General features: G+C 40.3%; 1 protein-coding gene across 2 annotated transcripts in view; it reads right to left on the bottom strand.

The window, feature by feature from the left end:
* Positions 1–14,776, bottom strand: part of ZC4H2 (zinc finger C4H2-type containing) — a 66,704-nt gene that overhangs the window by 14,446 nt on the left and 37,482 nt on the right. The window contains exons 2-4 of one of the 2 annotated variants that reach the window (XM_043459307.1): positions 9,076–9,247; positions 7,037–7,209; positions 6,047–6,209 (exon numbers count right to left, since the gene is read on the bottom strand). In XM_043459307.1, the coding sequence (XP_043315242.1) occupies positions 6,047–6,209; positions 7,037–7,209; positions 9,076–9,247 (508 nt within the window). The remainder of the gene's footprint in view (positions 1–6,046; positions 6,210–7,036; positions 7,210–9,075; positions 9,248–14,776) is intronic. The other variant, XM_043459309.1, reaches the window with a different exon arrangement.

Below are 14,776 nucleotides of genomic sequence, written 5' to 3'. Positions count from 1 at the left end.
TTGGAAGATTTCTGATTACAGTTTTGGTTTCCGTGGTTGTGATGGGTGTGTTAAGATTTTATATTTCTTACTGGTTCAGTTTTGGAAAGTTACACTTTTCTAAGAATTTGTCCATTTCATCCAAGTTGTCCATTTTATTGGCATATAGCTGCTGATAGTGGTCTCTTATGATCCGTTGCATTTCTATATTGTCTGTTGTGATCTCTCCATTTTCATTTCTAATTTTGTTGCTTTGACACTTCTTCCTTTTTTCTTGATGAGTCTGGCTAATGGTTTGTCAATTTTATTTATCTTCTCAGAGAACCTGCTTTTACCTTTGTTGATTTTTACTATGGTCTCTTTTGTTTCTTTTTCATTTACTTCTGCCCTAATTTTCATTTCTTTCTTTCTTTCTACTAACACTGGGGTTCTTCATTTCTTCTTTCCCTAGTTGATTTGGGTGTAGAGTTAGGTTATTTAAATGATTTTTTATCTTGCTTCTTGAGGTAAGCCTGTATTGCTATGAACCTTCCCCTTAGCATTGCTTTTACTGAATCCCATAGGTTTTGAGTTGTCATGTTTTCATTTTCATTTGTGCATTTCTATGCATATTTTGATTTCTTTTTTGATTTCTTCTGTGATTTGTTGGTTATTCAGAAGCATGTTTTTTAGCCTCTGTATGTTTGTATTTTAAATAGTTTTCTCCCCTGTAATTGACATCTAATCTTGCCACATTGTGATCAGAAAAGAGGCTGGAAATGAATTCAGTTTTTTTGAATTTACCAAGACTAGGTTTATGGCCCAGGATGTGATCAATCCTGGAGAATGTTCCGTATGCACTTGAGAAAAAGGTGAAATCCATTGTTTGGGGTTGAAATTTCCTATAGATATCAGTTAGGTCTAAGTGGTTCATTGTATCATTTAAAGTTTGTGTTTCCTTGCTAATTTTTGTTTAGTTGATCTATCCATACGTGTGAGTGGGGTATTAAAGTCTTCCACTACTATTGTGTTACTGTTAATTTCCCCTTTCATACTTGTTAGCATTTGCCTTACATATTGTGGTGCTCGTATGTTGGGTGCATATATAGTTATAATTGCTATATCTTCTTGGATTGATCCTTCTATCATTATGTAGTGTCCCTCTTTGTCTCTTTTCATGGCCTTTATTTCAAAGTCTATTTTATCTGATATGAGTATTGCTACTCCTGCTTTCTTTTGGTCTCCGTTTGTGTGAAATATCTTTTTCCAGCCCTTCACTTTCAGTCTGTATGTGTCCCTTGTTTTGAGGTGGGTCTCTTGTAGACAGCATATATAGGGGTCTTGTTTTTGTATCTATTCAGCCAGTCTTTGCCTTTTGGTTGGGGCATTCAACCCATTTACATTTAAGGTAATCATTGATAAGTATAATCTCCTGCCATTTACTTTGTTGTTTTGGGTTCGAGTTTATACACCTTTTCTGTGTTTCCTGTCTAGAGAAGATCCTTTAGCATTTGCTGAAGAGCTGGTTTGGTGGTGCTGAATTCTCTGAGCTTTTTCTTGTCTGTAAAGCTTTTGATTTCTCCTTCATATTTGAATGAAATCCTTGCTGGGTACAGTAATCTGTGTTGTAGGTTATTCTCTTTCATCACTTTAAGTATGTCCTGCCATTCCCTTCTGGCCTGAAGAGTTTATATTTAAAGATCAGTTGTTACCCTTATGGGAATCCCCTGGTGTGTTATTTGTTGCTTTTCCCTTGCTGTTTTAATAGTTGCTGTTTGTGCTTGAACTTTGTTAATTTTATTAATAAGTGTCTTGTGGTGTTTCACCTTAGGTTTATCCTGTTTGGCACTCTCTGGGTTTCTTGGGCTTGGGTGGCTTCTTGCTTCCCCATTTTAGGGAAGTTTTCAACTATTATCTCCTCAAGTCATGGCCTTTCTTTTTGTCTTCTTCTGGGAATGCTATGATTCAAATGTTGGGACGTTTAACCTTGTCCCAGAAATCTGAGGTTGTCATCATTTCTTTTAATTCTTTTTTCTTTTTTCCTCTCTACTTTATTTATTTCCACCATTCTATCTTCCACCTCACTTATCCTATCTTCTGCTTTAATTATTCTACTGTTGTTTCCCTCCAGAGTGCCTTTAATGTCAGTTATTGCATTATTCATTATTTATTGACTCTTATTTCTTCTAGGTCCTTATTAAACATTTCTTGTATCTTCTAAATCCTTGTTTCCAGGCTATTTATCTGTAACTCCATTTTGTTTTGACCATTTTAGATAATTTTTACTATTATTATTCTGAATTCTTTTTCAGGTAGACTCCCCATCTCCTCCTCTTTTGTTTGGTTTGTTGGGCATTTGTCATGTTCCTTTACCTGCTGAATATTTCTCTGTCTTTTTATCTTGTTTAGATTGCTGTGTTTGGGGTGGCTTTTCTATATGCTGGAATTTTGTGGTTCCTCTTTATTGTGGAGGTTACTCCCTGTGAGTGGGGTTTGATGAGTGGCTTGCCAAGGTTTCTTGGCTAGGGGAGCCTGTGTTCATGTTCTGGTGGGTGGAGCTGAATCTCTTCTCTCTGGAGTGCAATGAAGTGTCCAGTAGTGAGTTTTGATATGTCTATGGGTTTGGTGTGACTTTTGGCTGCCTGTATTTTAATACTGAGTGTTATGTTCCTGGATTGTTGGAGAATTAGCTTGGTATGTCTTGCTCTGAAACTTGTTGGCTCTTGGGTGTAGCTTGGTTCCAGTGTAAGTATGAGGCTTTTGGATGAGCTCTTGTTGATTAACATTCCCTGGAATCAGGAGTTTTCTGGTGTTCTCAAGCTCCAGATTTAAGCCTCCTGCCTCTGGCTTTCAGTGTTATTCTTAGAGTAGTCTCTAGACTTCTCCATCCATACAGCACTGATGATAAAATCATCTCCTTTCAAAGAGAACGGGCTACCTTTCTGTGTGCCTGTTGTCCTTTGTGAGCGTTCAGAAGTGGTTTTGTGGAATTTGCTCAGGATTCATATGATCTTTTGATGATTTTGTGGGGGATAAAGTGATCTCCCCATCCTATTCCTCCGCTATCTAAGGATTTCCCCTGGATGGGATCCATAGCACAATGGAGATGACAAAGGGAAGATTAGTGAACTTGAAAATAGAGCAATAGAGACTATATAATCCAACCTTTGGGGCTCCCTTGGTAGCACAGCTGGAAAAGAATCAGCCTGCAATGCCGGAGACCCTGGTTCGATTCCTGGGTCAGGAAGATCTGCTGGAGAAGGGATAGGCTAACCACTCCAGTATTCTTGGGCTTCCCTGGTGGCTCAACTTGTAAAGAATATGTCTGTAATGTGGGAGATCTGCCTGGGAGGGAGAAGATCAGCTCTTCCCAGCCAAGCCTACTAGTGCTGCAGCCTGGAGCCTCTCCATCAATTTTGAATGAGATCCTTGCCAGGTACTATAATCTTTGTTGTAGATTTTTCCCTTTCAATACTTTAAATATATCCTGCCATTCCCTTCTGGCCTGCAGAGTTTCTGTTGAAAGACCAGCTGTTAAGCATATGGGGTTTCCCTTGTATGTTACTTGTTGCTACTCCCTTGCTGCATTTAATATTCTTTCCATGTGTTTAGTCTTTTTTAGTTTGATTACTATGTGTCTTGGCATGTTTCTCCTTGGGTTTATCCTGTATGGGACTCTTTGTGCCTCTTGGACTTGATTGACTATTTTCTTTTCTATGTTGGGTAAATTTTCAACTATAATCTCTTCAAAAATTTTGTAATACCCTTTCTTCTTCTGGAATCCCTATAATTCGAATGTTGGTGCATTTGATATTGTCCCAGAAATCTCTGAGACTATCCTTAGTTCTTTTCATTATTTTTACTTTATTCTGCTTTTCAGAAGTAATTTCTACCATTTTGTCTTCCAGCTCACCGATTTGTTCTTCTGATTCAGATATTCTGCTATTGATTCCTTCTAGAGTATTTTTAATTTCAGTAGTAGTGCTGTTTGTCTCTGTGTGTTTATTCTTTAATTATTCTAGGTCTTTATTGATTCTTGAATTTTCTCCATTCTGTTTTCAAGGTTTTTGATCATCTTTACTACCATTATCCTGAATTATATTTCAGGTAGTTTGCCTATTTCCTCTTCATTTATTTGGACTTCTGTGTTTCTAGTTTGTTCCTTAGTTTGTGTAGTATTTCTCTGCCTTTTCATTATTTTTTTTTTTAACTTATTGTGTTTGAGGTCTCCTTTTCCCAGGCTTTGAGGTTGAATTCTTTATTCCTTTTTGTTTCTGTCCTCCGAAGGTTGGTCCAGTGGTTTGTGTATGCTTCATATAGGTAGATATTGGTGCTGAATTTTTGTTTGTTTGTATTTTTTTCCTGTGGTGGACAAGGCTGAGTGAGGTGGTAATCCTGTCTACTGATAATTGGGTTTGTATTTTTGTTTTGTTAGTTGTTTAAATGAGGCATCCTGCATAGGGTGCTATTGCTGGTTGGGTGATGCTTGGTATTGTATTCAAGTGATTTCCTTTGTGTGAGTTCTCACTATTTGATACTCCCTCGTGTTAGTTCTCTGGTAGTCTAGGGTCTTCGAGTCAATGCTCCCACTCCAAAAGCTCAGGGCTTGATCTCTCTCCAAAGACTAGCCTAGGCCCAATCTACCAAGAGGAATTTCACCTGAAATGAAAGGACCTTTACTTGAGTTCCAAAAGCCAGTGTGCAAGAACACAATGGAGATCTCTGACTCAGTGGAACCTTGATATTGCCTGCCACATGGACAGGCCTCCTTGGATTGCAACAGATGATTAGAGGGTCTGTCGTTGGCAGTGGTCAGCAGAACTCTTGTAGAATTTTTAATGATGGCCATTCTGGCCAGTGTGTGGTGATGCCTCATTGTAGTTTTTATTTGCATTTCCCTAATAATTAGTGATGTTGAGCATCTTTTCATGTGCCTATTGGCCATCTGTATATTTTCTTTGGAGAAATGTCTATTGAGGTCTTCTGCCCATTTTTTGATGGGATTGCTTGTTTTGTTATTGATTGTGTGAGCTATTTTTATATTTTGAGTATTAAGCCTTTGTTTGTCCCATCATTTGCAGATATTTCCTTTCAGTTCATATTTTGACTTTTCATTTCTGTTTGTGGTTTCTTTTGTGGTGCAAAAGCTTGTAAGTGTGATTAGATCCCATTTGTTTATTTTTGCTTTTACTTCTATTGCCTTGGGAGACTGACCTAAGAAAACAATGGTATGACTTATGTCAGAGAATTTTTTGCTTATCTTCTCATCTAGGAGTTGTATGGTATCATGCCTTATATGTAAGTCTTTAAGTCATTTTGAGTTTACTTTTGTGTGTGGTGTGAGGGAGTGTCTTAATTTCATTCTTTTACCTGTAGCTGTCCAGCTTTCCCAGCACCACTTGCTGAAGAGACTGTCTTTTCTCCATTGTGTAGTCTTTCCTCCTTGTTGAAGACATTGAATGTAGGTATGTGGGTTTACTTCTGGGCTCTCTATTCTGTTCCATTGAGTATAAATACTTTTCCATTACATACTATACTATTTGATTATTTACTATTGATCAGGGTCCAGATTCTATGACTTAATGTTGGCAAACCACAAATAGTTTTTGCCCAGTAGAGATTCAAATTATGTGTGTTCCAAAGAAAAGGTAATCGCAAAGATTACAGTTTTATTGCTCTATAGGACATTAACCATTTCTGGATTTAACATTGCAAACTTATTTCAGCATTCCTTTCCTTTCCTGACTATATAATCATTTGCTCCTCTAATGCTTTTGGAATAGATTTGTAATGGTGCTTGTTCCCTCGTTAATGATATACACTCACTATATATTTTCTGAGTCATGTTTCTAGATTTTTGAAAATTATACTTTAGCAGAGCCCACCAACATTCCTGTATTCTAACTCTTCTGGGAATACAAGGTGAGACCAGTGGATCTCCTCTAGCATACACGACCTTTTCTTCTGTGTCCCAAACAAAAGCTGTTTTAGGAAGACCCCAAATAAGACCAAAGCACCAGACCCAATCTTCTGTGGGGCTGCTTGAGGATACCTTGCTTCCTCCACAGTCAATACACAGCTCACTCACCTTCATAGGTGGGGGCTGCTGCCTGAAGGTGGCTGTCTGCCGAGTGTCCTGCTTCCTAGCCACTTGGAGTTGTTGGGCGGCAGCGGCTGCGGCGGCCAAGGATTCAGGGATCGGGGGCTCCTGAGGCTCTGTCTGCCACTCTGCTTTCTGTTTCTCAAAGTAACTTTGGAGAAAAGAGACACTAGCTGGATCATTCTGAAAGCAAGGATAATCTTATCCCTCTTAAGGACTCCATGCTACAGAATAAAGAGGGTTGGGCTGTGGCTCGCTGTAGAAAGTTCCTGCACCCTCTCCAGCACAAGGTTCTTCTCCATGCATACTAGGCCCACTGTCTGTTGGGAAAGGTAATCTTCCTGCTCCTTGGCTCTGACAGACTCAGGAAAATCAAGAAATCCCAGGGCTCTCTAAGTTCTCGAAGGGCATTTGCCTACCCTCCATCCCAAGTTCCTCTGCAGTATTCCTATTAAGTGTCCTCAGGCCTCTGCTGACATACCTGTAGGAATAAGAAGCTCATCACTTCCACAGGCAACCTGCTCTACCTTAAGGAAGTTTGCTTCCTTCTACTGAACTGAACTCTGTGTCTCTTTAAAGTAAGCCTAATTCTTAACTCTGAATCTTAAGACAAAGTTCTAAGCTAGTCTCTGGAGGCCATGAAAGCTCACCCTTCTGTATTTTCAAAGGTTTCTGGACACATCTTTTAGGCCTTGACTTGGGAAGTGTCCTCTTAAAAGTCACAGACACACAGACACATAAAGTCATAGACATAGTCCTATATTCTCAAAACTGCACAAAGAACTTTGAAAACCATCTAGTAATTCTAGTCTAATCATCTAACAGCCCAACACAGAGACTTACCCAAGGTCATGCAATAAGTCAGCCACTGACTGGCCTGGGGCTATGACAGGCTTTATGTGTGTATATGTACATACGTGTGTGTGTGTGTGTGTGTGTGTGTGTGTGTGTTGCAGGGACAGGAGGCAGGCAGCTTACTCCAAGGAGAGCTTCTCCTCCTCTTCACATAGGTCAGGGAGCCTCTGCAGGCCCAGAGTCATGCGCAGGGCATCCACATGTTCCTTCAGTGGCTTATACTCATCATGTAGCCGCCGGGTAGACTCTAGCAGCTTGTTTAGGTCATTCTCAGACTGTTTGATAGTGTTTTCCATCTGGAACACAGAGTGAGGTAGGCACACAGAAAAAACTCCAAGATTCTCAGTGAGGCTCTACAGCTGAGTGGTTAAAATCACAGGCTCCAGAGCCAGACCAATCTATGATCAACTTCTGAATCCACCACATATTCTTTGTGACTCTTGTCAAAATTCAGTTTCTTCATCTATGTAATGGTGATAATAACAGTACCTATCTCATATAATGTTGGTGAAGATTCAATGACTGAATTAATATAAACGCTCAGTATAGGGGCTATCACAGAGTAAAGGCTCAGTTTTGTTTGTTGTTCTTTAGTTGCTACATCGTGTCCAACTCATTGCTACCCTATGGACTATATCCCACCAGGCTCCTCTGTCCATGGGATTTCCCAGGCAAAAATAATGGAGTGGGTTGTCATTTCCTTCTCCAGAGGATCTTCCTGACCCAGGGATCATACCCACACCTCCTGCATTGGCAGGCAGATTCTTTGCTGCTGAGCCACCAGGGAAGCCCCCAAAAGCTCAACAAATGGTAATTATTATTCAAATATAGAACCTTAAAGGTGGGATGGTCCTTAGAACTCATGAAGTACACACACTACCACCGTTTTACAGGTCAGAGAATTGAGACTCAGAGAGAAGGAACTACCTCAGAGAAATGTTTCTTAGGAACAAAATCTAGAGAAAGCCCCAGGGCTTCTGTCTCCCAGGCCAGTGGCCCTTCTCCTAGATCAGTGTTTCCCAAAATGCAGTTACCAGATAAGCAGCATCAGCTGGGAACTCATTAGGAATGCAAGTTCTCAGGTACCACCCCAGATATAAGCAATCAGAGATTCTGGGGTGGAGTCCAACAATCTGTGTTTTAATAGGACCTCTAGGTGACTTATGAGGCATGTTCAAGTTTGAGATCCACTGGTCCAGATTTTCAGTCCCTTTGTGACTCATATCTTGGTTTTTCTCTATCCTTGGTTAGCTGGTAGCAGAACTGCCAACTCTTAATAAGACCCTCATATCCTGTGATCTTGTGACACAGAAAATCCCAAGTAACTATTATCCAAATTGCATTCATATTTCCTTTAAGATCCTAGGCCTGGCAATATCAGGAAATAAATATTGCCAGAGAAATGAGTTTCCCAAGAATGGGAACTTAGCTCCTTCAAATGTAATTTAAAAACAAAACAAAACTATTTCTCATTATTATAGGCTCTAAGAGTTGGAAAGAGCCTTACAGATCAGCACCTCGAATCTCCCTCCTGGTGAAGGAATCACCAATACCATTGCCCAGACAGGTGATCATTCAGACTGTGCTTTAATAACTCTAAAAAGTGGGAAACCTATCACCTTAGCAGGCAGTTCATTCCCCACATTCTAAGAGTCTCTCCAAAAGAGAGACTCAAATGAGGGAGCCCCAGCTTTGTAGGCTGGCAAAGATGATTTGTTTGGCCTAGTTGAAAGCTTCGGAGCCCTAAATTTAAGTTAAACCCCAGAGGCAATTGCCTGCTCAGTCCTCCCCCCCACCAATCCCACCACCAGAGGTATCTGCCTGCTCTGCTTTTCCCCAAGGCTAGCTCTCAACTCCCAGACTCCCAGAATCAGAGCACATCAGAGCTGAGTAAGACCTCAGAAGTGACTGAATCCCTCTCATGGCACAGAGAGGGAAAATGAGGCCCAGAGAGAAGGAACTTGTCCAAGTGATACACAGTCAATCAGTGACAGAACCAGGGCTGGATCTCAGAACTCCTAGATTCTTCCATTTCACCACAGCCTGATGTCTACTCCTCTAAGTTGGCCACAGTCACATCTTGAGGAGAGGTCACAACACTCACTACAGTCTATTCCTCCTCAAAGTGCCCAGAAATAGGCTTCAGGCAGCCAGCTACATACCACATTGATATCAGCGTGGATGAGTCGGAGTTCCTCCACATGGGCCATCTTCTCCTGTAGCAGGAGGTCCATCTCCTGCTTGTATTCCTTCAGGTGCCTCTCCTCTGATTCAAGGGCCTCAAACTCAGCCTTCAAACGGGTTTTGATCTTTTCCATCTGTAGGGTCTTGTTCCTGCAGTCCCCCAAATGGAGGAAACAGATCAGCAGGAGGAGGAAGGAAAGAGGGAATGGAGTACAGAGTTAGACCCTGAGCCAGGGCTATCTTGTTAAGTCATCTTTCTAAGTTTCCCTCTCTTTAGGCAGAAACAACGTGAAGATATGCCCACAAAGGTAGGGGATTCTTCTAACATAAAAGCTCAGTGAGTCTCAAATGTGGGTAATTGAGTTCCTTGATGGAGCATTTGCAAATGTGGGGCAGGCTTTAGCTGTTAGATTGATTCAAGGGAGAGTACCACTAGCATTTAGTGGACATGAGACAGAAATGCTAAACAGTCCCAATGAACAGGGAAGTCTCATACCACAACATCCAGAAAAAACAAAACAAAACAAAATAACTCTAGATAAGCACTACCCAATACATTTTCTATAATGAAGGAAATCTTCTGTACCTATGCTTTATAATACAGTAGCCACCAGGCACATGTAGATTTGTTATTGTTCAGTCCCTCAGCCGTGTCTGACATCTTATGACCCAATGGACTGCAGCATGCCAGGTTTCCATCTCCTTCACTAGTTCCCAGAGATTGCTCACTCATGTCTATTGAATTGGTGATGCCATCCAACCATCTCATCCTCTGTCATCCCCTTCTCCTTCTGCCTTCAATCTTTACCAGCATCAGGGTATTTTCCAATGAGTAAGATCGCATTAGGTGGCCAAAATATTGGAGCTTCAGCTTCACCATCAGTCCCTGCAATGAATATTCAAGGTTGATTTCCTTTAGGATTGACTGGTTTGATCTCCTTGCAGTCAAAGGGACTCTCAAGAGTCTTCTCCACCACCACAGTTCAAAAGCATCAATTCTTCAGTGCTCAGCTTTCTTTATACTCCAAATCTCACATCCATACATGACTACTGGAAAACCATAGCTTTGACTATATGGATATTTGCTGGCAACGTAATGTCTCTGCTTTTTAATATACTGACTAGGTTTGTCATAGCTTTCATTCTAAAAGACAAGTGTCATTTAATTTCATGGCTCCAGTCACCATCCACAATGATTTTGGAGCCCAAGTAAATAAAACCTGCCACTGCTTCCACTTTTCCCCCTTCTATATGCCATGGAGTGCCAGATGCCATGATCTTAGTTTTATGAATGTCGAGTTTTTAGCCAGCTTTTTCATTTTCCTCTTTCACTTTCATCAAGAGGCTCTTTAGTTCTTCTTTGCTTTCTGCCATTAGGGTGGTGTCATCTGCATATCTGAGGTTATTGATATTTCTTCTGGCAATCTTGATTTCAGCTTGAGCTTCATCCAGTCTGGCATCTCCCATGACATAATCTGCATATAAGTTAAATAAGCAGGGTGACAACATACAGCCTTGACCTACTCCTTTCCCAATCTGGAACCAGTCCATTGTTCCATGTCCAGTTCTAAGTGTTGTCTCTTCTCCTCACACAGGCTTCTCAGGAGGCAGGTAAGGTGGCCTGGTATTCCCATCCCTTTAAGGATTTTCCACAATTTCTTGTGATCTACACAGTCAAAGGCTTTAGCGTAGTCAATGAAGCAATGGTAGATTTTTTTTTTTTTTTCTGGAATTCCCTTGCTTTTTCTATGGTCCATCAGATGTTGGTAAGTTAATCTCTGGTTCCTCTGCCTTTTCTAAGTTCAGCTTGCACATCTGGAAGTTCTTGATTGACATACTGTTGAATCCTGGCTTGAGGGTTTTGAACATTGCTTTGCTAGCATGTGAAATGAGTGCAATTGTGCAGTAGCTTGAACATTCTTTGGCATTGCCTTTCTTTGGGATTGGAATGAAAACTGACCTTTTCCAGTCCTGTGGCCACTGCTGAGTTTTCCAAATTTGCTGGCATATTGAGTGCAGCACTTTCTCAGCATCATCTTTTAGGATTTGAAATAGCCCAGCTGGAATTCCATAACATCCACTAGCTTTTTTTTTTTTTTTTTTTTTTTTTTTGTAGTAACGCTTCCTAAGGCCCACTTGACTTCATACCCCATGTTGTCTGGCTTTAGGTAAGTGATCACACCATCATGGTTATCTGGGTCATTAAGATCTTTTTTGTATCATTCTCCTGTGTATTCTTGCCACATCTTCTTAATGTCTTCTGTTTCATGTAGATACTGAGCATTCAAACTATGGCTAATGCAAGTGAGGAACTGAATTTTGAATTTTGTTTAATTTTAATTAATCAATTAAAATTAAGTTTTAACAGTCACATGGGAATAATGGCTCTCATATTGGAGCACATAACTCTATAGGGTCTCCTCATCAGTTCCAGAAGAGGCAGGAGATGGGACGAACTGCAGTTTATTTCTTTCCTTAGAAAAATAAAGCCTATTTCTGGTTGTTAATTCACAGTTGCATATCATCGTGCTCAGTGATCCCACTTTATTCTAAGGAAATAAGTTAAGGAAGCAAAAAGTTAATACACATGGGTATGTTTTCTGGGTACAAGTGAAATTGGACTATTTGGCAGACACTAAAAGGAATCATTATGAAGACTTGTGACACAGAAAATGTTGAAGATACTCGGTAAAAAACAAAAAGGTATATACACTAAGATGAAATTTCAAAATACACATGCATGTGACTAAACAAAATTGGCAAGAGTACAGTTTCAAGGCTCTTTGGGACCACTGAAGCCTGCCTAAGTGAAAGAGCCTTAAAATTTTGGAAGGAAGCCACTCTAGGGCACACTGTTGTCCTCCAACTTGCTCTCTACTTTCTGGTTCTCAGGTTCTGTCTAACTATTATCTATTACTCAGATTAGGTATCTCCTTTATTCTACCTCTCTAGCTGGCTTTCTCGTCTGCCTCAGTTCATCCATCCCATGGTTATTCTTGATCCACACCCTGGCCTCTGACCTCAGCCTGTTCCTGTCTTCATTCTCTCTCCTTTATTAACACTGCCTGTGGCTCCTGGCTCAAAAAGTGACCCTCAATGGCACAGAACCACAGAAAGAATTATATTAGGTGGGTAACTGATGATAGGAGAATTTTTTTCTTTCAGTATTCAAAAATTTCTTTTCAAGTTATTATATTGCTTTTACCTTAGGAAAGCTTAAAAGGATGGGTATTATTATTCCGTTTGTAAAAAAGGAAATTGGGGATTTGGGATGGTAAGTTGCCCAAGACAAGAGAGCTAGTAAATGGGATGTTGGCATTTGAACTCAGGGCTCTCTAATGCCACCCACTACTCCACACAGCCTGATGGGAGTTACCAGGCTTAAGGGCATAATAAACATATTGAGTGTTCTTGGGATATCTGCTCAACTGCCTTACAGAGGGATGATAATGGTTTTTACTGGTCAATTAATCCACTATTCAGAGCCCCTCACATCTAAACTTCTATTCTCTTCCTCTAGATTACTCAGGGCTCCCTAGATTCTCAGTCGCTTTGCCAGAAATCCAGGTTGGGGAATCTGTTGTGGGCCCTACATCTTTTGCAACAGTGTGATAACTTCTTTGATATAATTGTTCTCCAGTTTGTGGGTCATCTGCTTGATGGCTCTATGATGGGGTTAAGGCAACCTTTTTCAAGAAGAGTTATGCCACACGCAGAACCTAGGTTTGTTGCAGCCAGAGCCCCTGTCCCCATGGTGGCCACTGCTGATCCATGCCTCTGCAGGAGAGACTCAACCAAAGGCAGTTTAGCCTTGGAGTACAAAATGAAGCAGGACAGAAGCTAACAGAGTTTGGACAAGAGAACACACTGGTCATAGCAAACACCTTCTTCCAACAATACAGGAGACAATAGCACACATGGACATCCCCAGATGGTCAACACCCAAATCAGATTGATTACATTCTTTGCATCCAAAGATGGAGGAACTCTATACAGTCAGCAAAAACAAGACCGGGTGCTGACTATGACTCAGATCATGAATTCCTTATTGCAAAATTCAGAATTAAATTGAAGAAAGTAGGGAAAACCACTACATCATTCAGGAATGGCCTAAATCAAATATCTTATGATTATACAGTGGAAGTGACACATAGATTCCATGGATAAGATTTGATAGACAGAGTGCCTGAAAACCTATGGATGGAAGTTTGTAACATTTTACAGAAGGCTGTGGTTAAAACCATCCCCAAGAAAGAGAAATGCAAAAAGGCAAAATGGTTGTCTGAGAAGGCCCTACAAATTGACAAAAAAAAAAAAAGAAAGAAGAGAAGCAAAAGGCAAAGGAGAAAAAGAAAGATATATCCATCTGAATACAGAGTTCCAAAGTATAGCAAAGAGAGATAAAGTAAGGCTTCCTCAGTGATCAATGCAAAGAAATAGAGGAAAACAACAGAATGGGAAAGACTGGAGATCTCTTCTAGAAAATTAGAGATACCAAGGGAACATTTCATGGGAAGATAGGCTGAATAAAGGACAGCAATGGTATGGACCTAACAGAAGCAGAAGATATTAAGAAGAGGTGGCAAGAACACACAGAAAACTATACAAGAAATATCTTAATGACCCAGATAACCACGATGGTATGATCACTCACCTAGAGCCAGACATCCTGGAGTCTGAAGTTAAGTGGGCCTTAGGAAGCATCACTATGAACAAAGACAGTGGAGGTGATGGAATTCCAGCTGAGCCATTTCAAATCCTAAAAGAGGATGCTGAGAAAGTGCTGCACTCAATATGCCAGAAAATTTGGAAAACTCAGCAGTTTCCACAGGACTGTAAAAGGTCAGTTTTCATTCCAATCCCAAAGAAAGGCAATGCCAAAGAATGTTAAAACTACTGCACAAATGCAATCATCTCACATGCTAGCAAAGTAATGCTCAAAATTCTCCAAGCAAGACTTCAACAGTATGTGAACCAAGTATTTCCAGATGTACGAGCCAGATTTATAAAAGGCAGAGGAACCAGAGATCAAATAGCCAATATCCATTGGATCATAGAAAAAGCAAGAGAATTCCGGAAAAAACAATTTACTTTTGCTTCATTGACTACACTGAAGTCTTTGACTATGTGGATCACAACAAACTGGAATATTCTTTAAGAGATGGAAATACCAGACCACCTTTCTTGCCTCCTGAGAAACCTGTATGCAGGTCAAGAAGCAACAGTTAAAACCAGATATGAAGCAATGAACTGCTTCCAAATTGGGAAAGGAGTACGTCAAGGCTGTATATTCACTCTGCTTATTTAAGTTATATGCAGAGTACATCACGCAAAATACCAGACTGAGGAAGCACAAGCTGAAATCAAGACTGCTGGGAGAAATATCAATAACCTCAGATATGCAGATGACTCCACCCTTTTATCAAAAAGCAAAGAGGAACTAAAGAGCCTCCTGATGAAAGTGAAAGAGGAGAGTGAAAAAGTTGGCTTAAAGGAAACTATAAGTAAGGTGAAAAGACAGCCCTCAGATTGGGAGAAAATAATAGCAAATGAAGAAACAGACAAAGGATTAATCTCAAAAATATACAAGCAACTCCTGCAGCTCAATTCCAGAAAAATAAATGACCCAATCAAAAAATGGGCCAAAGAACTAAACAGACATTTCTCCAAAGAAGACAT

The sequence above is a fragment of the Cervus canadensis genome, chromosome X (genome assembly GCF_019320065.1).
Source record: "Cervus canadensis isolate Bull #8, Minnesota chromosome X, ASM1932006v1, whole genome shotgun sequence".
Lineage (NCBI taxonomy): Eukaryota > Metazoa > Chordata > Mammalia > Artiodactyla > Cervidae > Cervus > Cervus canadensis.
The sequence above is the reverse complement of the archived record's forward strand: the minus strand, read 5'-3'. Positions and strand labels throughout refer to the sequence as shown.